General features: G+C 38.5%; 1 protein-coding gene across 9 annotated transcripts in view; it reads left to right on the top strand.

The window, feature by feature from the left end:
- Window positions 1-16,652, top strand: part of tbpl1 (TBP-like 1) — a 91,096-nt gene extending 74,444 nt beyond the window's left edge. For all 9 annotated transcript variants that reach the window (XM_072249738.1, XM_072249702.1, XM_072249719.1 and 6 more), the window contains 5 exons: window positions 3,343-3,425; window positions 7,366-7,429; window positions 11,545-11,648; window positions 11,924-12,018; window positions 13,811-16,652. In XM_072249738.1, the coding sequence (XP_072105839.1) occupies window positions 3,343-3,425; window positions 7,366-7,429; window positions 11,545-11,648; window positions 11,924-12,018; window positions 13,811-13,890 (426 nt within the window). In that variant the 3' untranslated portion in view covers window positions 13,891-16,652. The remainder of the gene's footprint in view (window positions 1-3,342; window positions 3,426-7,365; window positions 7,430-11,544; window positions 11,649-11,923; window positions 12,019-13,810) is intronic.
- The last annotated feature ends 6,661 nt before the right edge of the window (window positions 16,653-23,313 follow it).

Below are 23,313 nucleotides of genomic sequence, written 5' to 3'. Positions count from 1 at the left end.
ATATTGGCCTCCTTCCAGTTTAGGTGCAAACCTTCTCTTCTGTACAGGTTCCACCTTCCCTGGAAGAGAGCCCAACGATCCAAAAGTGCTATGACCTCTCTCCTATGCCAACTCCTTAGCTATGTGTTAAACTGTATAATCTTCCTATTTCTGCTCACTAGCACTTGACACTGGTAGCAATCCTGCGATCACAGCGCTGGAGGTCCTGTCCTTTAACTTAGCACCAACTCCCTGAACACACTTTGCAGAACCTCAACACTCTTCCTACCTACGTCATTGGTACTTCACGGACCACGACCTTTGGCTGAGGACTCAATCCCTGGCATCTGACAGGCAACATACCATCCAGGAATCTCATTGTCATTCACAGAACCTCTTTTCTGTTCCCCTCATTAAACTATCCCCTATCACCACAGCTTAACTTTTCTTCCCACCCCCCCCCCGCAACTTCCCTTCTGAGTCACAGCGTCAGACTCAATGTCAGAGACCTGACCGCTGTTGCTTTCCTCTGCCAGTTCATTCCCCCCCAAACAATATCCAAAGTGTTGAGGGGGATGGTCATGCGGTAGTCTATGTTCGCTGTTTTAACCTTTTTCCCCTTCCTGACTGACACCCAATTTCCTGTGTCCTGTCTATCACTCCCTCAGCCTCCTGAATGATTCGGAGTTCATCCAGTTCAAGCTGTAACTCATTAAAGTGGAGTGTTAGAAGCTGCAGCTGGATGCACTTCTTGCAGGTTTAGTCATCAGGGACACTGGACCGTCTCCCTGCCTTCCCACATCCAACAAGAGAAGCATTCCACTATTTTGCCCAGTATCTCTACTGTTGCTAACTGAACAACTATAAAAAAGGAAAAACAATAAACTGTGGAGGAGGGAAAAAAAAACTCTACCTACAGCCTTTTTTGCCTTCTCTGACTGAAGCCTCGAAGAGCTAAAGCTTCAAAAATCTCACTCTTAAGGCTGATTTATACTTGTGCGTCAAATGTATGCTGTCGGTATGGCATAGCTGTGTGCCCTACGCTGTACTCTACGCTGAACCCTACGCCGAAGGCTAATGCGCACCTCTCCCAAAATGTAACTACGCGTCGTGGCGACGCAGACCGAAACAACTGTGCTTGGTCCACTTGGTAGCATTGCATTTCCTCCTACGCTGCAGTAGCTTCCCATTGGGCGACTGAAGGGCAGAGAAAGAACTCTGGCTGCAATGCTTTCCATAAAGCTTTACAGACCTCCGAAATTATGGAGGACTCTGTGCTTGACGCCAGTTTGTAGCTAGCTGCTACAGCCTGTTGACTTCCACCTGAAGCTAAAACTCGAATGGTGATTGCCAGTCTGTGAGTATACTGTGCATACACTGATGCGAAATAAATGGTTGTAGACGATGAACCAAGTCGTCAAATCTACCTGCTGACATCTGAAAATATTTGAAATGCATTTCGTCGTCCATGTCTCTCAGTGGCCGGACAAGCACAGAAAAAATTCACCCTCCTTCAGTTTCAGTGGCCGTTGTTTGAAGTTTGAGTTTCTTTGTTTCAACACGAAGAAACTCAACACAGTGGCATAGACAGTCCACCGCCAACTAGCGTTTTGGCGGTGAATTGCAGAGCGACGCAGACACACCAGTGCACAAGTATAAATGCTCACCACAGCAGAGTCCACTTGCGTAGGCTACGGTGTAAGCTAGTACACACGTCATTTTCAGATCTCCCCCTTCCCCTCCCACTTTCAAATCTCTTACTAACTCTTCTTTCAGTTAGTCCTGACAAAGGGTCTCAGCCTGAAACGCCGACTGTACCTCTTCCTATAGATGCTGCCTGGCCTGCTGCGTTCACCAGCAATTTTTATATGTGTTGCTTGAAATTTCAGCATCTGCAGATTTCCTCGTGTTTACGCACAAGTATAAATCAGCAACACTCACGACACGCTGGAGGAACTCAGCAGGTGGGGCAGTGTCTGTGGAAAAGATTGGTCGACATTTCGGGCCGGAACCCTTCGTCAGGATTGTAGAGGGAAGGGGCAGAGGCCCTATAAAGAAGGTGGGGTGAGGGTGGGAAGGAGAAGGCTGGTAGGTTCCAGGTGAAAAACCAGTAAGAGGAAAGATAAAGGGGTGGGGGAGTGGAAGCAGGGAGGTGTTAGGCAGGAAAGGTGAAGAAAGAATAGGGGAAAACAGAATGGGTAGTAGAAGGAGGCGGAACCATGAGGGAGGTGATAGGCAGCTAGGAGAGGGGGCAGAGTGACATAGGGATAGGGGAAGGGAGGGGGAGGGAATTACAGGAGTGTTGCTCTGACCCCAGCATCTGCAGATTATTTTGAGTATAAATCAGTGTTTACACAGGCCGCTCCACTTGCCCCTGTCTTGCTTTAATTTGTTTTTGTCAATCCCTAATATTGATTACCTGGCTACTGCTCAAAGTTTCAGACAGCCGCAAGTCATCGCTTTTTCTGCTCAGTCGGCGGATTTAAGTGAACTAAATCTTAAACTTCCGAACTCTGATTGGAATTTTGTAATTAAATAAGGAAGCAGCTTTTCACACCATTAGTTATGGGAATCTCTATTTGCAATTCCGTTTGGTTTAAGATGCTGAGTCATTTGAAACTTTCAAAATAGGATGAATAAATTTTGAAATGATTAGGATACTGAAGGATATGGATTGAAAAGTAGGGTGAACTGCATAGAGTGTGGCTCATCCATTATTTAATTAAACCAGTAGTTTACCTCGTTTTTGTGTTCCTGTCAAATACAAGAATGTCCTCCTTTTCCACTTTATCCAATGGAAATGTTTGTTTATTTTGCAGGCACAGAGGTCCTTAATGCCTTTTTAAAATTTATTTACAGTATTCACTTTTTTTAGTAAGTGCTTTGCATATAGTTTTGATTCTCACGTGAGAAGTTTTGATCTAACTTTTTAAATTAGCAGTCATATTTATTCATGGCAATAGCATCAAAATCAACAAAAGTTTTAAACTTCTAGATCTCGGTTCATCATTAAGTAATATTAGGCAAAATATGCATCTAGCAATCATGATTAGATGATAACATTTTGGGAATAAGGTGAAACCAAGTGCTTAAAATAATCATTGGGCAAATCATAATTATATTACGATTTAGTGGTGATGTAATATAAACTGAGAAGTATCTTGACACTGTCAAAAACAGATCAAATTTAGAGGCTCATTATATGCTAGAATTTAAACCAAAACACATTATTTTTGCACATGTATGACTCAGAATTACAAACGTTTGTATATTAGGCAAAGTAAAAGTTGGTGTTCTTTTAAATTTAGCAGAAATTTCTGGCAATGACATCATACACTAATACTTTGCTATAAATCTTTGCAGAAAGTGTTAATGAAGCTGAGAAAACCCAGGATAACAGCAACAATTTGGTCTTCAGGAAAAATTATATGCACTGGAGCTACAAGGTAAGAAATTAGGTTTTCTTTTAAACCTCTAGCATCAAAACTGAAGATAGAAATAATCGTATTATAAACAGCCTCTTACAAGGAGGTCAGTTACCCAGTTTTATCTCCAGGAAGTACTGCCACTCGTTAGCATAGTGGTTGGATTGGCATGGTGGCATAGTGGCTAGCACAATGCTTTACAGTACAGGAGACCAGGGTTCGATTCCCGCTGCTTCCTCTAAGGTGTTTGTACGTTCATCTCTTGACCATGTGGGTTTCCTCCCACAGTCCAAGGACGTATCAGTTGATTGGGTAATTTGTCATTGTAAATTACCCCGTGATGAGGCTCGGATTAAATTGGGGGATTGTTGGGTGGCGTGCCACTAAGGGCTGAAAGGGTCTACTCTGCCCTGTATCTCAAATAAATAGAATGATCATTTTCAACTTACTAAGGAATTAGGTTAGATTCAACTTTATTGTCATTGTGCCGTAAACAGATACAAAGCCAATGAAATGCATTTAGCATCTGACCAGAAATGCAAAGAATAGTGTTATTTACAAAATAACTGCGAATAAAAAAAAGTGCTACAGCACACAAATATAAAAGTACTGAGACAGTACAATACGGATGCAGTACTGCTTAGCGTTGTGATGAGAGGTTCAGCAGTATCACAGCCTCGGGGAAGAAGCTCTTCCTGTGCCTGCTGGTGTGGGAGCGGAGGCTCCTGTAGCGCCTACTGGATGGGAGGAGAGTAAAAAGTCCATGGTTAGGGTGAGATGCATCCCTGATAATGCTTTTCGCCCTGCCCAGGCAGCGTTTATAGTAGATGTTCTCAATGGTGGGCAATTGGGTGCCGATAATCCGCTGGGATTCTCCATGTTCTTTAAGCATTATAATTCATGCCAGTATTTTTCCATAAGACTATGATGATGCCATTATTTCATCCAGCAAAAAAAATACTATCTTTGATGTTTCTTGGAATGATATACAGGCTAAGTGTGAATTTAATCATGCTAAATGTACCAACATTGTTTGCAATGTTTACTGTTGTACATATACTCACGTGTAGTCCTTGAATGTTTTTATAAGTAAGCCCCCAGTTTTAGTTTCACCAGGACTACCCATCTTCAAGATTAAAGATTTAGTCCAACTGAACTCCTCAGGAATAGATTCTAAAATTCTCCACCAACTAGTCATACATCACAGATGAAAGATGGTGGTGCTTGTTGGAAATCAATTATTCCAATTCCAGGACGTTACTGCACTTATTTCTCATGCTGTGTTTTGGAGCTATCAAGTTTAACTTCTTCATTTGTCCATCTTAAGAACAGAAGTGAAGATGTTTGCTGATGTCCAATTATATTTACAAGTCCTCAGGAAATGAAATAGCCCAAGCTGGAATGAACAGAGAAGCAGAAGTAGAAGTTTCAGCCAGTGACGTCCCTTATAAAACAGAATTGAATCCATCTGATTGAATTTTTTGAGGATGTGACTAAACACAGGCATGAAGGTAGAGCAGTAGATGTAGTGTATATGGATTTCAGCAAGGCAATTGATAAGGTACCACATGCAAGGCTCATTGAGAAAGTAAGGAGGCATGGAATTCAAGGGGACCTTGCTTTGTAGATCCAGAATTGGCTTGCCCACAGAAGGCAACGAGTGGTTGTAGACGGGTCATATTCTGCATGGAGGTTGGTGACCGGTGGTGTTCCTCAGAGATTTGTTCTGGGACCCCTTCTCTTTGTGATTTTTATGAGTGACCTGGATGAGTAAGTGGAGGGATGGGTTAGTAAATTTGCTGATGACACAGAGGTTGGAGGTGTTGTGGATAGTGTGGAGAGCTGTCAGAGGTTACAGTGGGACATCGATAGTATGCAAAACTGGGCTGAGAAGTGGAAATGGAGTTCAACCCAGGTAAGTGTGAGGTGGTTCATTTTGGTAGGTAAGATATGATGGCAGAATATAGTATTAATGGTAAGACTCTTGGCAGTATGGAGGATCAGAGGGATCTTGGGGTCCAAGTCCATATGACACCCAAAGCTGCTGCGCAGGTTGACTGTGTGGCTAAGAAGGTATACGATGTTTTGGCCTTCTTCAACAGTGGGATTGAGTTCAAGAGCTGAGAGGTAATGTTAAAGCTATATAGGACCCTGGTCAGACCCCACGGAGTACTTTGCTCAGTTCTAGTCACCTCACTATAGGAAGGACGTGGAAACTACAGAAAGGGTGCTGAGGAGATTTACAAGGATGGTTGCCTGAATTGGGGAGCATGCCTTATGAGAATAGGTTGAGTGAACTCAGCCTTTTTCCTTGGAGTGACAGAGGATGAGAGGTGACCTGAGAGGTGCTTGGAAGTAGGAGATGTCAGGGGTAAGTTTTTTACGCAGAGGGTGGTGAATGCATGGAATGGGCTTGCTGGCGATGGTGGTAGAGGCAGATATGATAAGGTCTTTTAAGACACGCCTGGATAGGTACATGGAGCTTAGAAAAATAGAGGGCAATGGGTAACCCTAGGTAATTTCATGTGCGGCATAGCATTGTGGGCTGAAGGGCCTGTATGGTGCTGTAGGTTTTCTATGGTTCTATCTGTCTGACATTCATTGGCATTACCATCAGTGAGTCCTCCTCCACGGGGATTAACATTGACCAGAAACTTAATCGGAATATCCCCTGAATACTGTAGCTAGAAGAAACTGAATATCCTGTGGCAATCTTCCTGTTTTCTCAAAGCCTTTCTATCCTGGAAGTGTCTGGTGAGAGGGAATACAATGCTTTAAACTGTACTTGTTCAGTTCCAACAATACTCAAGTTGCTCCACTGTTATCTGGGGCAAAGTCACCCTCTTTATTCACGTTCCTGCAATCACTCACTGGCTAGCCCAGCATGATTTCAATTAGTACTTAATCAAAGTGATTATAGTTACTCACCAAATCTACCTTAGCAATATCGTTCAAACTTGTAACCAATACAATCAAGGATACGAATAGCAGGGGCGTGAAACACCACCACCTGCAAGTACCCCATTAAGTCACACACTATAAAGACTTAGAAATACCATTGTCCCTTTTTTGTCAAATTTTGGAACTACCTACCCAACAGATTTGAGGCTGCTACACCTACCCAAGGGTAAAGAGGATTAGGCTTTAAATACAGTCATTGATAGTGACGCTCAGTTCACCTCTGACAAAACCGTTTCTGAAGTTGTACATAGAGTAGCATATTTTCCCCCCCTGATGTTCATTATAGACAATCCAGTGGTTTTATGCTGTACATTATACAAAAAAAATCCCATGTTATGTATTTAATCTTAATATCTTGCTACTCTAATGAGATTGAAGTCCACATTTTAGTGCAGTAAAGTATATTAAGGTTAAAGGATAATATGTGAACTAGATGAGGTGTGTGGAGTTTGAGTTCAAAACTTTAAAACATCATGCCCAGTGGATCAACAACTCCTGCCTCCCCAAGATTTTTTGTTAAGTGCTGACATGTTTGCCTGGAAAATATATATATTAGCATTCTGAGGAGAACAACTTGGTCTTGAGAGAGCATCAAGTGTTTTAGTAAGTTCAGTTTTAGGTAGGAATTTTAATTCTAACATATATTTTAAATTGTGGGTAGTTAGAATTTAGTTACTGTACATATAGTACATTCCTCTTAGCAGACTCCCAGTGTTGGGAACAGAGGGTAGAGTCAGTATTAATGAGAATATAAAGAATGTAACTTATTTTTTTCCTGAATGGATACAAAAGGCTGCTGTACATAATGAGTGGCCATCTGCACCCTGACAAGACTTGGTTCCTGTCTCATTTGACTTGATGTTGTTTTTTTATTAATGATAATTAGGTGTCAGCCATTTGTTGTGTATTTGTTCATTTCATTATCAAGAACAATTGCTATCCGATAATAAATTGGAGCTCTAATGTGCCGTACAATCTTTTTATATAAATCACAATTTAGTGAAGAAGAAGCAAAAACTGGAGCTCGAAGACTAGCCCGTCTTCTGCAGAAACTGGGTTTTCAGGTAACTCTTCATTTACTCTGTTAAATACTGATCTAATTCCAGATCAATGTTATTCATTCCAGTTGATGGTTTGGATTTTTGGGTCTTTCAGTCAGTTAGAGTTCAAATCTTAATCTCCAATACCAGAACCAAGTAAATGCAGGTTGCAATGCTTACTTGCATTTGAGTTATTGCATTGGTCATAATTTATTTTTACCTTGAGGTTTAGCTTGCATGTTATGATAGTTATTTGCCTTCTTATTAAGGATGGTCAATAAATGCTGCCTTTATCAGCAATGTCCATATCTATCAAAACAAAAACAATAGATATACTACTCTGTAGAACATAATGAACAAGTGCCTATTTTTAACAAGTTTTGTATGTGCCAAATATTCCTTAGGTGTTCAAATGGAATTTGTTTTTTGGTCATTTGGATACTAAAGGACATACAGCGATACAGCATAGACGCAGGTTTTGCCAGCCTACTGAATCAACACTGGTCATTAACTAACCATACACTGATCATCCATCAACTGCAATATTTTTCAATGCCCCCATATTTTGTCATCAACGGTACAAAGATTCTAGTATGCACTTACACAGTAGGGGCAATTTACAGTGGCCAGTACCTACCAACTTGCATGTCTTTGGAAGTGGTGAAACTGGAGCATCTGGGGGAAACCTAGGTGATTACAGATAGAGCATGCAAACACCACACAGAGAGCACCGAGTTCTAGAGGCAGCAGTCTACCGGCTATGCCACTGTTCTGCTTCCTGCTGAGACATGAATAAATAACAAAATGATATCACTAAGACACAAGCAGACAAATATTGAGGCTTAATTATGATTCTTTGGGTTAGAAAAAATACTTTTTATACAAACATTGAACATTTCTAAAGTGATATGTTTATATTTATAAGAAGCACAGTCCTTTGAATTTTCTTCACTATTGCTCCTATATTTTCCTACTTGTAGTAATACCCCATTTGAAAGTGGTTTATTCATGTGCTTTATACTAGGTCTAAGATCAGCTTAGCTATTTTTCCTTTGGTTCCCAGTTTCCTAAGAAACAGCTTGGCCACAAGGTTATCCACAGTAGTATAAATACTAACAACAGCAGCATTTTATTTTATTTCACACTCCTTATTTAAAGACAAGAGTTATGGAGTCTATGGGAAAGGGAGGAAGGTTATTGAAATGCAGTAAATGAGATACAAGTCAAACAGATATCTAATAATTACAGCATGTACAGAAAGAAAAGATAAAGAAATGATCATAAATATGGGAAATCAGAACTATGAAGATGAGAGAAACTGGGACGAAGAAAGAGGGCTAGGGATGATGGAAATATAAGTGTGAAGAGCTTCATTAGAATGGAATGACTGAACTATACAGGTTTCCCCAGCTGTCCAAAGGTAGAGCGTTCCTATTAAATGGTTCGTAAGCCGGAATGTCGTAAACTGAAGAAGCAATTACCATTTATTAATATGGGAAAAATTTTTGAGCATTCCCAGACCCTAAAAATAACCTGCAAAATCATGCCAAATAACACATAAAACCTAAAATAACAGTAACATATTGTAAAAGCAGGAATGATATGATAAATACACAGCCTATATAAAGTAGAAATACTTTTCTACAATCATGGCCGCACTGTTCTCCGTAGCGAAAATCTCACGCAAGCACTCTCGGCAGAAAATCTCACACAAGCGCTCTTGGCAGAAACACTCTCTCCAGTAACCTTTAAGCTATGAAGCTGCCAAATCATACCAAATAACACATGAAAATACACAGCCTATATAAAATAGAAATAATGTATGTACAGTGTAGTATCACTTACCGGAATTGGGAAGACAGCGCCGAGCACACTGATGATGGTGTGTTAGGCTGAGTCATCGGAGGTTGGGGTGGTGCAGTGGTCCCCACCCTCCCGACTGCCGACCGATACCAATCCGCGAAGGATGCAGCGGTCCAGCGGTGGCCGGGAAGCACCCAGCACATCTTTCTTTCTTTTTAAATCTTTTTCTTGAATTAGTACACAAAAGGTAAACCATGTAGGTACTAATACACTGTTGCAATATAACTTTACAAGAGATGTTAATACACAAAAAAAAGTACAAACAGTGCAGTTTAGATATAAAATAACAAGGTAATATAATAGTATACTAATTTTCATACATATCAATAAGGAAAAGAAAAAAAAAACCAAAAAAAGCCAACCGTGCAACTAATCTAAAAAGCAAAACAAAGCAATGGGCTAACTAGGAATCAAGTAGAGTCAAACAACTTAAAACAATCACATCCTCAAACCCGACCTCCATTAAAAACAGTTAAAAAGCAAGAAGGGAATGTAAATATGGCCAGAGAAAGAAAAAAAAAATTACATTAAATGAAAATGTTTAATAAAAGATCTCCAGGTCTGTTCAAATTTAGCTGAAGAATCATAAAGATTACTTCTAATTTTCTCCAAATTTAAATATAGTATCTTCTGGGAAAACCAAAAGAACGTAGTTGGAACATTAGTCTCCTTCCAATGTTGTAAAATACATCTTTTCGCCATTAAAGTAAGAAATGCAATCATTCTACGGGCCGAAGGAGAAAGATTACTGGAAATTTTAGGTAATCCAAAGATAGCAGTAATAGGATGGGGAGAGATATCTATATTCAATACCTTTGAAATAATATTAAAAGTGTCTTTCCAAAAAGTTTCCAGAGTAGGACAGGACCAAAACATATGAGTTAAGGAGGCTATCTCCCCATGACATCTGTCACAAAGAGGATTAATATGAGAATAAAAACGAGCTAATTTATCTTTGGACATATGTGCTCTATGGACAACTTTAAATTGAATTAGGGAGTGTTTAGAACAGATAGAGGAAGTATTGACTAGTTGTAAAATATGCACCCAGTCATCCGCCAAAATAATAAAACCCAATTCCTTTTCCCAATCTGACCTAATCTTATCGAATGGAGCTTTCCTAAGTTTCATAATAGTATTATAAATAATAGCCGTTACACCTTTCTGACATGGATTAAGGTTAATTATAGTACTTAAAATATATGTAGGAGGTAACATTGGAAAGGAAGAGAGTATAGTACTTAGGAAATTTCTAACTTGGAGATATCTTAAAAAAAAATGTATTCTTGGTAATTGCCTCTGATCTGGGCCGACATTTATGTGCCGGGCGGCACCTAATTAACTAGCTTGTTTATTTCGGCTTTTTTTTTCTTAAAGATGCGCTAGGTGCGTCCCAGCTACCGCTGCATTCTCCGCGGCACTGTATCAGTCCGTGGCCCGGAGGTTGGGGTGGTGGGACACTGGGGTGTCACCTCGCCGCCTGTTTCCATCAGGGCAGGCAGGTCATCTTTTTCACGTTCAGTTCCTGGACAACTTCACTTTTGGTCAGTTTGCTACTGCATTCGGTTTCAATGTTATCCTTTCCTCTTCCAATTGCATCAGCTCTTGGTCATGGGATGCCAAAACCTCTTCAACATCATCTTCGTCAACTTCCACAAGCCAAACTCACTTTGTCCTTACTTCGTTCACCACGATCGAAACGCTTAATTACGTCTAGTTTTACGCTAAGTGTAACACCCTTACGAGCTCTTTTAGGCTTTTCCTATACCGTAGAACTCATCTTGCAAACGGCTGCTCATAGGCACGTGTTTAAGCAAAGCCAGCTAGAATGCAGTTCTGGGGGAGGAGCTTGGCTGCTCGGGGCGTGTCCTGCCTTTTTTCATAACAGTGAAAACAGGTAACTAATGTAGGTCTTTCATAACAGCGAGATTTCGTAAAGCGAATGTTCAAAAAGCGGGGGACGCCTGTACAGGGTCCTTGGGCAAGAATAGTCTGTTCCTGTGCTGTAGCACTTTTTTTACAAAATGAGTAAATTTTTTAATGTGCACCCTGATCCCCCTCCCCGCTCCTTTCAGTTATCATAAACTTGTGCAGCTATTACATCTAGTAGAGTAGAGATTTCTGTCTCGTGACTACAGTTTATGTATTAACCTTGATCAGTGAGGGAAGTGCAGTGTCTAAATGATTGCATATACTAAGTGTGTTTATAGCTACATAATTTATTATCAATAGTGTAAGATGGAACAGTTATGAATATTGCTGTCTTCATTCTGAAGGTAAAGTTTGCTGGTTATAAAATTGTCAACGTTCTGGCTGTGTGTACTATGCCATTTGAAATAAGGCTGCCAGAATTCACCAAAAAGAATCGTCCAGTTGCAAGGTATGCATTTAAAAATTATTAAATGTAACCAATAGAAAAATGTTATTGGAAGTACATGGCATGTTTAAACTGCATTTTTTCAAATAGATGAATATTTCTACCTTAAAGATCAATTAACATTCGTTTTTTCAACTGATGTAGTCATCAGTTTTGTGTTTCACGATTTTATTTATATTTTAAATTTGAAACATTTTAGATGATTTCTTGAGTGTTGCTATTATGTTTTAATCCTTTGTAGTTTTATTTTAATTATACATTGGTGTTTCTTTTTATAGCTATGAGCCAGAACTTCATCCTGCAGCATCTTACAGAATTAAGGCATTAAAGGCTACACTTCAAATCTTTTCAACGGGCAGTATAACAATTACAGGTTTGTCTGTATAACCCAAAATTATAACAATTATAGTAGGTGCCGACTTTTATTTATTTATTTTTTTTGTCCCTTCCATGTCTTGTGGTGCATCAGGCAAAAACTTTGCCATTTCTGTAGTGTTTTTGTCTTTTTTTTATGAGGCCGAGTTGCTAACTTGACGTTCAACCCAGTGCAGATTGAGTTGCCGAATCCGAACCTGGGAACACTTGATTCGAAGTCCGGTGCAGATACCACTACTCCACTCCACCAGCCGGCTAATTTCTTTTAATAGGTTCCCCATATTTCAAAAGCATTTTCAGAGATCATTATTTTATTGCATAAACTCACTTTCCAGGATTTACGCAACACACATCACAGTTGCTGGTGAACGCAGCAGGCTAGGCAGCATCTCTAGGAAGAGGCACAGTCGACGTTTTGGGCCAAGACCCTTCGTCAGCCTGCTGCGTTCACCAGCAACTTTGATGTGTGTTGCTTGAATTTCCAGCATCTGCAGAATTCCTCGTGTTTGTGTTTCCAAGATTTACCATTGGTTTCATGACAGCATTAACAAAAAACACTTTTCTATGCATTAAATAAATGTTACCTCAATTCTGTGTCTATAGCTGACTATCAATTTTAGCACTGGTCTCCAATCTTTTCACACAAAAGCCTTTCTTGTTCCTACCCATTAAATGTGTACCCTGGCCCCATGATAAGCTACCTGCCCATTCTTTTTAAGAAGTTGATGCCTTTTTGAGGATTCCTGGATAACCAATTTTAATAGTTTTTATATTGTTGTGAAATTTCTGCCCCTATTACTAAATCCTTATACTTTTTTCTCTCCCCACCCCCTTATTTGCCTGACCTGGTTATGAATTCTGCTATTTATGATAAAAAATATATATTTTTAATATTAAGTTCTTGTTGACAGGCGAAAACTTGGATCTATAAGTCAATATTAAAGCAATCTTCAAAAAGAGATAGTATTGATAAAGTATTTGGTGACAAGCTTCTTTTTAACTTCTACCTTTTAGAATACTTTCCTGTTCTTTTTTTCATTTGATCCAGTCCAAATACCTAGTTTTCTTTCCTGGTACTAATTGTAAGTATTCTCCAATGCATCTGCCTTATTTTTAGTGGCAGATGTTTTCTTAATGTGTAACATTGATATTGTGATTCGTATGTGTGAAGGACAGTGTAGGTTTTGAATAAGAAATTAAATTTAGAGTCAATCTGATTATGATGTAAAATGCATTAATTGGCCAAGAAATGTCTATTGTATTTTTATAGCAGTGTGTATTGATGTTTAATAACTATATGATCAACATTCAGTAAGTAACTGTTTCAAGTTAATGCACTGAGAAAGTATTATAATTTCAATGTGAATGTCAAGGTAAGACTAAAATATTTTTGCTCTTTATGGTTATTTGGTGTAAGGTAAAGCTACTTAATTCATATGCATACTCATCTGGCTAAAGGTTTTCTTAGTCCAGTTTTGAAAAGAATTCAGAGATGATAAGAGATTTAAAAAGAAGGGACGATTATCTGCTTCTGATCACGAGGAGATGCTATTACCATGCACCCGTGTAACGTTATGGCATAGATAGTGAGCAGAATTGGAACACTCCGTGATATAAAAGACATTGATCTGTCTTCTGAAATTCTGCTCATAGTTAAGAATATTACATCAAAATCAGAAACAATGAATAAATTTACTTAAAAGCAAACACCTTAAAAATTTTAATAGCATTTTATTCTGATTACATTATGAAATCTAATTTATACTGTAACTTTTTTTCCTGAAACCCAGCACCCAGCATACAGTGTGTCGCTACTGCAGTGGAACAAACTTATCCATTGATCTTTGAATCTAGAAAAATGATCAAATAACCATTCCTGTTACGGGACCATCTTTGGAGATTCTGATTGGATGACTACAGAGACAAAGTTTACCATAGAACTATTCCAGGAATGGACATATAGCAAATCAGAGACTGTGAGAATATATATGAACACAATGCAAATGTATTCATATTGGGATGTTAATATTGTTTTATTGTGAACTGTTTACATGACATGATGCTGCTGTTTTTCTTCTTAAGGAGAACCCTCCTTATAGTCTCTGCAGTAAGGGAACAGGATTGTAAAATGTGCACTACATTTAAAGTTGAACCACTTTTTTCTGGTTGAGCTTTGTGTTTTATTGTGAGGTCTTTTTAAAAGAAAAAAAGTTATGCTGTATATGAAAACCAAAGATGCCACCAATGTTATTGTTCATTTGGTTGTACTGTTTAAATAAAATTAATAGATGTGTATTTAATTTTAAGTTAAGAACCCTGCTATAAGTCATAATTTATTGAAGAACTTCTAAGTATTACAAAATAAATTTTATTTCATTGGTAAATTCAAAACACTATTTGTGAAAGCTATTTTGACTACACAAGTCCTCACAAATGAGAATGGTGGATGGTCAAGTCATCTTAAATTCAGGTAGATGTGAATTTAAAGTTTATTTTTTAAAACAAATGCATATTTGGTGAGCTAATAAAAAGAGGGTTCCTAAATTTGGAATCAAATCACATCCTATTAATTAGAAAAACTAGTGCATCAAACCTTTCCCAGATTTTAGGGTATTGAAAGATCACTTAAATGCTTGCATGACTGCTTGTTGATCTTAATTTTTAAAATTGATCAGCTGAGCTGAAAATAATTGCTTCATATACAGCATCATCAAATAGATCCTAAAAGGCACTGTAAATTTGTTTTTATTAAAATAGTTACATGCTGTGATGCATACTACATATCAACCATTGGAAAATATCAAAACATAGAACCAGTATTGCATTAAAATTTAAAAGCAGTAACTTCTGAAACTTTTAATGTATTAGAAAAAAAAATTGGGAATGAACTAAATAGCCCATAATGCTGCAGAAGTTCATTTTAAACTTATACCAGAAGCCTCATAATTTTTCAATAGAAAATCTCACTGTTGGTGAGTTCCAGGTGTTTGTCACTTAAACGTTGCTACAGACCGATCAGTGTAATTTTGAGTTATGAATCTTTCATACTCCAAAAGAATAGCTACAGCTATCTATTACCTATGAGATTTCTTTTCTACACCCAAATTTTACTTGAAAATAAAACTGCTTTATGAGCACAGCATTGTTTCAATATTCCTAAACACAGCTTTTAGCAATTATTGCATATGTAATTTTTTTTTAAATAAAGTCTTCGTTTATACCTATCCACAGTTTATAGAAAATTCAGTAGTTACAGTTTGGCTTTGCTTTGCAACTTTAAGTGTATCATTGTCGGTATTTCATCAGATCTGATATACAATAAGAACTAAAGTTTGAATTAATAACTTGCAAATGTTGTTTGAAAAAGTTGAGAGGCTTGTACTGTAGAAAGCACACTGCAGTGTAGCAGTGCATGTGATCATTAACTCAGTGTCCCTATTTCCAGTTGAACCTTTGTTCCTCAGGTTGAGTGTCCATCCTCAAGAACTGCAAGAAGTACCTGTTTGATACAAGAATACTCGATTAACTTTCAGTAAGTTACCTTTATCGTTGCAATTTCATGTAATCTGCAAACAAAAATTTTCAATTATATGACATCTAAATTTGAATCAGAACTTACTTGAAACATAATCCTTTGAGTGTTGGATAGCACTTTTGAATAGCATTTATTTTCTGTTTTGTAGAACAATTATGTTTTCCTTTGTAAATTTCCAGTTCTCAACAAAGTTGAAGTAGATGGATGTATTCAATTGTAACAATCCAATTTACAATATCCACACAATAAATGTAGTCTTAACTTTATGGTTGTTGTTTATTTTGTGTAACAATGCTTCCTTGGTCTCAAAGGGTTATGTTATGCGACAGAGTGCATCTGTCATGTAAATAGTCACTTCAGAATCTGTCAGCATTCATGCTTAGATATTTTGTTTTCATTCCAAATGCCAGTAAATAGAATATTGTACTACTTTTATGCCATACCTTGGAAATTGCCTCTGCTATTCAATTTAAGATGGGATGGGACAGTTATGTACCATAAAGACCAACTGCTTGTGTTGAAAAATGTAGTTAAAATAGAAGTTTTTCATTGAAAATGTGTAACTTTCATATGTAAATCTGTAAATTCAGGAAAAACTGCAAAATTTACCCATCTCATGAAAAATGTATTTTGGATTGTTTTGAAATTTTCAGGTATAGGGTCGATAAGTAGCCTAATGGTTATGAGCACTTCGGGATCAATGTGTCAAAACTGCTTTGTTGACATGTATTTCAATGGATGAGTTCCAGTTTTATATACCTGGGACATTCAGAGGCATCATAAATGATTTATTGAAGAGAAATCAAATTTGCCGTGGGAGCTGATTTAAAATTAGCCTTCAGAGAGGGAAATATGCTACCTATCACAAGCATGAACTGGTAAAAATAACGTAGTCCGATAATGAAAAAGAGTAGCTGAAATTTGTCAAAGTAAGGTCAAAGTTTCATTGTGCCACCCACAAGATGAATTATTTCAATGAAGTTTGTTGTATTTTTCTATGCCTGTGACATGTGTTCATTGGTGCCTATGCTCCAACAGCGAAAATGGAAGTATTTCTGTTTAGATTTCCATGAATTAAATTTGTACTGTACAATCAACTAGTGTACCAAATTACTTGTAGCTCAATGCATATTTACATAAGTGACAATTAAATTTCATTATCCCACATTTTTTAAAATCTTGGACAATGTTCCAGATAAATCTCATGTTTGCATAAGAATGACAAAGTTTGATACAAGCTCATTTTGAAATATGGCATCAAGCAGCCTAAGTAAAATTGGAGTCATTAACCTGTGGCATTCTTCTAACTTTTAAAGTCATACAAAGCACTTACAAAAATGTCGTTGAAGGCAAGTCAGCCAAGCAATAACCCACTCTTTAGCAGTTTTCAGCTTTCTTATTATGAACTAATGTTTGTGGGAAAGTCAACAATCAGTGTTTGTTGCTGATTCATCAGAAATTGGAAGTTTTTGTGCTGGGTTCCATTTGTAATTCCACACAATGAAACTGCATATTCTCACATGCAGAAACACTGGAACAAGGCTCAAGCTTGTGCTTCTGGCAAGTGATTAACCTCTTCCCAATTGTGACTTCAAGAACAGGTTCGAGATTGGGTATTCTTTGGCTTCTTCATAGCTTGACACCTCACAATGGTTGGTTATCCACAGCACACAAGGACTGTGAAGGAATGCTTCCACCTACCTGGATGGGTGTTATTCTATACTGTTGAAGCATAACACTTTCAGGATAAAGCAGCTGGTTTGATTGGTAACCACCAGTGCTGTTACAAAATGAGTACCTCTTAAACCACCTGCAAGGCACACACTACAATTCTTCAACAGCATCTCCCAAATATGTAACTCCTATTATCTTGATGAATAAGGACTGCAGGCTCATGGAAATGCTGCTGCCAGCTAAGTTGCAAATCATCCTGAATTGAAAATGTTTTATTTATCTTTATTGATACTAGATGAAAATGTAGGCACTCTACCTAGTTGAAGATGGAGTGCCTTTATTATCCAGGTATTAAATGTTAGCCCAATATGCATTTGTAATAGCGATTTTACTTTGTTAGTGGATAGTATAAAAAGCAATAGAACTCCAGTGAAAAGATAAATTAAGATATTATTTACAACCTGAAGGCTTTGTAGGGAAGGTATGTATGCAAATGATCATTAGTAAGATGTGGAGAACAGTTAACCATGATAACGTGAGGGATACACACCTTGAAATACCTGCCAGCAAGATTTCTACTTTAAAATTCAATAATTCGATAGACTGGATTGCACACTTATCTTAAACTTTTCCATTGAAATTTAGGACAGCCATAAATAAGATTTCAGTTCGGCTCTTCCAACTGTATATTGATAAGGAAGATCATGAGTTTTTGGGCCATTATGGTTGTGATGGTAAGAGAAAATATAATCATACAAGCTGTGATTGAATGTCAAGTTCGATGTTAATAAATGGCATTCTGGGATTTCCGTTGGTGGCCTAGGGTCTGAATTGCATGTCTTTGCTTTAAAGCCTATAGTAATTTGAATCTTTCAAAAATCAATCTTCATTGAGCTCCACTCTTGCCAGAAGTGTATCAGACTAGCTCTGAGACCCATTAGTGTTGTTAAGGGAGAATAATTAACTTGGAGCACCTGTGATGTCCAAAACATTTTAAATGTGTGTTTACAGCCAGGACAAAAATATTTTGCACAATTCCATTTAGTTGCTAAAGCTGAAGGACATTTTGAGAGGAAAGTTTTATTCAGTTGTTGTTACTAAACGATCATGTGTTTGATGCAGCTATACTGTAAATTGGTTGCAGTACAATCAGAACTGGGGCATTTCTGGGGAGAAGAAGGTAACCATAGTTCTGTTGGAGCTGGATCATACATAAGAAGCAAAAGCAGACATAGATTGTGTGGTCACTCATGTTGATTCCACCATACAATAAAATCATGGAAAATTATTCCACATTACATTCCTGTGCTCTCCCAGTAAGCCCATAGGATATAGGAGCAAAAGTAGGCCGTTCAGCCTATTGAGTCTGTTCTGCCATTCAGTCATGGTCTGATCCAATTCTTCCAGTCTTCCCCACTCCCCTGTCTTCTTCCTATACCCTTTGATGCCCTGGCTAATCAAGAACCTATCTATATCTGCCTTAAATACACCCTATGACTTGGCCTCCACAGCTGCTTGTTGCAACAAATTCCACAGATTTACCATCTTCTGACTAAAGTAACTTCTCCACATCTCTCTTCTAAATGGATGTCCTTCAATCCTGAAGTCGTGTCTTCTTGTCCTAGACTCCCCAACCATGGGAAATAACTTTGCCATATCTAATCTCTTCAGGCCTTTCAACGTTCAGAATCTCTCTCTCTCTCCCCCCCCCCCTCCCCATTCTTCTGAACTCAAGGGAATACAGCCCAAGAGCTGCCAGCAGACATTTCCCTTATAGTAACCCTTTCATTCCTGGAATCATTCTTGTGAATCTTCTCTGAACCGTCTCCAATGTCAGTATATTCTTTCTAAAATAAGGAACCCAAAACTGCACAGAATACTCCAAGTGTGGTCTCACAAGTGCCTTATACAGCCTCAACATCACATCCCTGCTGTTAGAAATCAATGAAAAATTGCATTTGCCTTCTTCACCACTGACTCAACATGGAAGTTGACCTTTGGGGTATCCTGCACAAGGACTCCCAAATCCCTTTGCATTTCTGCATTTTGAATAACATCTAAATAATAGTCTGCCTGTTTATTTCTTCCACTGACCATGCACTTTCCAACATTGTATTTTGTTTGTCACATATTTGTCCATTCCCCTAAACTATCTAAGTCTCTCTGCAGACTTTCTGTTTCCTCAACACTACCTGCTCCTCTGCCTAATCTTTGTAGCATCAGCAAATTTAGCCACAAATCCTTTAGTCCCATAGTCCAAATCACTGACATACATTGTAGAAAGCAGTGGTCCCAACATGACCCTTGTGGAACTCCACTGGTAACTGGCAGCCAGCCAGAATAGGATCCCTTAATTCCCACTCTGTTTTCTGTCGATCAGCCAATGCTCCACCTATGCTGGTAACTCTCCTGTAATTCCATGGGCTGTTATCTCGCTAAGCAGCCTAGTGTGCAGCACCTTGTCAAAGGCCTTCTGAAAATCCAAGTACACCACATCTACTACATCTCCTTTGTCTACCCTGCTTGTAATTCCCTCAAAAATATTAAAGCATCTCTTGACTCTTATCTTGAATATTCTTAATGAGTCTGCACAGCCCTCTTTAATAGAAAACCCCATCAATATATCCCCCTGTATGTGAAGAGATTTTCTCTCCGTCTTAAGTCACTGACCACTTAATTGGGAATTCTTGCCCCCAGTTTTAGGCACCCCAGCCAAGGGAAGCATCAGATTTGCCTCTTCACTGAGCCCCTTTGAACCTGTTTTGTTATTCACTAATATTGTGGTTAATCCACCCATCCTCAGTCCCTCTCCCCATAATCCATGATATCTTTATAGATTAAAATTTTCTCAATTTTAATATATTCAGTGATCTGCCTCCAATTCTTTCTGGGGTGAAGCATTCCAAAGATGCTGGAGAGAGTATCTCATGTTGGTGTAAAGAAACCTCTCGCTCAATGTCCAAAAAATAAAAGTTGATTATGGATTACATGAGGAACAAAGACAGGCTGGCTCCGATCAACATCAATGGGAGTGCAGTTGAGAGGGTAAGTAGTTTCAAGTTCCTCGGAATACACATCACCGAAGATCTTAGCTGGACTGTACACACCCCTGTGTGGCAAAACATAAGCACGACAGCATCTCTTCTACCTCAAGTGACTGAAGAAATTCGCATGAGCTCCCAAATTCTTTAGACCTTCTATGGGGGCACCATTGAGAGCATCCTGACTGACTATCACCGCCTGATACAGGAACTGCAGAGAGTGGTATGGGCAGCCAAGTGGATCTGTGGATGTGAACTTCCCACCATTAAGGACATTTACAACAGCAGGTGTGTAAAGAAGGCCTGGAAGATCATCGTGGACACCAGTCACCCCAACCTGTTTCAGTTGCTTCTGTCTGGCAAATGGTACCACAGCATTAAAGCCAGTTCTAACAGGCTGCAGGACAGCTTTATACAAGCCATTAGACTTATAAATCACATGTCTGTACATTGAGACAGAGTCGTATCATCAGACGGATGTAAGATTTAAATAAATTCAAGTAGTCACTACCCTCTGCCCACTCCCCATTATTCCACCCGATCTCCACTCTTATTCTGTAACAATATTCTTTAGCGCTAAACTCTCCAATGTCCTTCCACCATTCATGCCTTATTAGAGTTTTGTGTTACAATATTTTCATTCATAATACAGACTCTCCATACCCAGGATCATTTTGGTGAATCTTCTCTGCATTGCCTCTAGAGTTAATACATTTTAGAAATAAGAGAACTAAATCTGCTCACGTTACCCAGTAATACCTTGAACAGTTCTAGAAAAAAATATTTAAATTACAATTTAACCCATTGAAATGTGAAACAAGAAATTCTGCAGATGCTGGATATCCAAAGCAACACACAAAATGCTGAAGGAACTGAGCAAGTCAGGCAGCATCCATGGACACAAACAAACAGTCAATGTTTCAGGCCGAGACCCTTCTCAGGACGTGAAAGTCAGTGTTCTGGTTACTGGTTATATTTGTATGCTAGTACTTTGTGTTTCATGTGCAAATCACTGACTCCACTTCCACTTTTTGCAGTTTGTCTTTTTAATAGTAATCTCTTTCATCATTTTTTTCGAAAATGAATACCTTCACATTTTCCCGTGTTATACTCTATTTGTCAACTTTTTGCACACTTGTTGAACTTATTAATATCTCTTATTAATAAGTTCTTTGCATTAGCCTCATATTGTTCCCATCTATTTATTAGTTTCACAAGTCTAGCTGCAGTATATTTGCTTCCTTTATCAAAGGTATTAACATATATATATTATAGATAGCTTCAGTGACACAGAACTGTGGCATTCCACTGGTTCCATTATGAAAACCTGGGCTCTCATCACTATTTGTTGCTTCCTGCTTATTAAACAAAACTCTATGCTGAGATATTACTCCAAATACCATGAGCTCTTATCTTGCAAAGTAACTTGTGTGGCACTTTATCTAAAAACTTTTGAAAATCTAGATACAAAGCATCCTTTTTATCCATTTGAGCTGATCCTTGCCAAAGAATTCTAAAAAATTTGTTAACCAATGCTGACTCTGCTTAATCCAATATGACACTATGGCTTTCCAAGAATGTTCTGTCATTATCTCAATAATAGATACTTTTATTTTGGTATGGATATAAGGCTAACTCAATTATGATTACTCCATATTCTATTTGTTTTGCCTCCTTTCAGATCTAGTGGTGTAACAGTGTTTGAAGACTCATGAGCAATTGATCCAATTAGTTAACCTAACAATTGTTCAGTGAAGATACTGACTTCTTCACTACAATTTTAAGTATGCATTATTGGGCTTTTGTAGTATCTTTAATTATTAAAAACTGATGAAAATATTATTTAACTTTTCTTGTTAATTGTCCAAATGGTAAGGATGCAGATACAATCTCCCCTGATTGTAGGAACCCCTTCCTGCCCACAAACTATTTTGGTATCTCAGGAATCAACCTGGTAAACCTTCATATGGACCTGAATCATAGGCATATCCTCTTTTGGTCAGGGTGGGGTAGGGGGATTGCATTGGTGTATGGCTGTGGGTTGGTGATCAAACACAGGGAATATCTATAGCATAATTAAGTGGCCAAGAATAAAACTCCATCCAAAAAGAACCCTGAAAAGTATTTTGAAACTTATTCACTGGCTATTTTCATTCAGATTCTGGCTCTAATTTTACCTGTGGATCTGAGACTGCATACCTAGCTCCTCAGCTCCCATCCCCTCATCAATTACCAACCCTATGTGGCCTTGCCTGAAATTACCTCATCATTTGACCAAACTGCATTTGATAATCCAGCATTCAATTGTATAAATTCTGATGGTTCAGCATCTGATTCACTCCGTAGACCAGAATGTAAATGATGTGCGAAAGGTCCAAAGTGTAAGCAAGGTGTGTGTTCGAACCAAGGTCTAGAGTGTGGCCGAGCCCTGGGAATAGGATGGGTAACACCAAAGGTAGGTACATTTGTGGTCAGATTTGAGGTCCACAATTATTATATATCCCTACTCCCTTCAAACTCTGTAATTGTAATTTTGGAAGGACAAAACAAGGTAGGACATACATAGTAAATGGTAGGGCACTGAGGGGTGCAGAAGAACAAAGGGATCTGGGAGTTCAAATACATAATTCCCTGAAAGTGGCATCACAGGTAGACATAGAAACATAGAAAATAGGTGCAGGAGTAGGCCGTTTGGCCCTTTGAGCCTGCACCGCCATTTATTATGATCATGGCTGATCATCCAACTCAGATCCCCACCCCAGCCTTCCCTCCATACCCCCTGATCCCCGTAGCCACAAGGGCCATATCTAACTCCCTCTTAAATATAGCCAATGAACTGGCCTCAACTGTTTCCTGTGGCAGAGAATTCCACAGATTCACCACTCTCTGTGTGAAGAAGTTTTTCCTAATCTCAGTCCTAAAAGGCTTCCCCTTTATCCTCAAACTGTGACCCCTTGTTCTGGACTTCCCCAACATCGGGAACAATCTTCCTGCATCTAGCCTGTCCAATCCCTTTAGGATTTTATACGTTTCAATCAGATCC

The sequence above is a fragment of the Mobula birostris genome, chromosome 2, assembly GCF_030028105.1.
Source record: "Mobula birostris isolate sMobBir1 chromosome 2, sMobBir1.hap1, whole genome shotgun sequence".
Classification (NCBI taxonomy): domain Eukaryota; kingdom Metazoa; phylum Chordata; class Chondrichthyes; order Myliobatiformes; family Myliobatidae; genus Mobula; species Mobula birostris.
The sequence above is the reverse complement of the archived record's forward strand: the minus strand, read 5'-3'. Positions and strand labels throughout refer to the sequence as shown.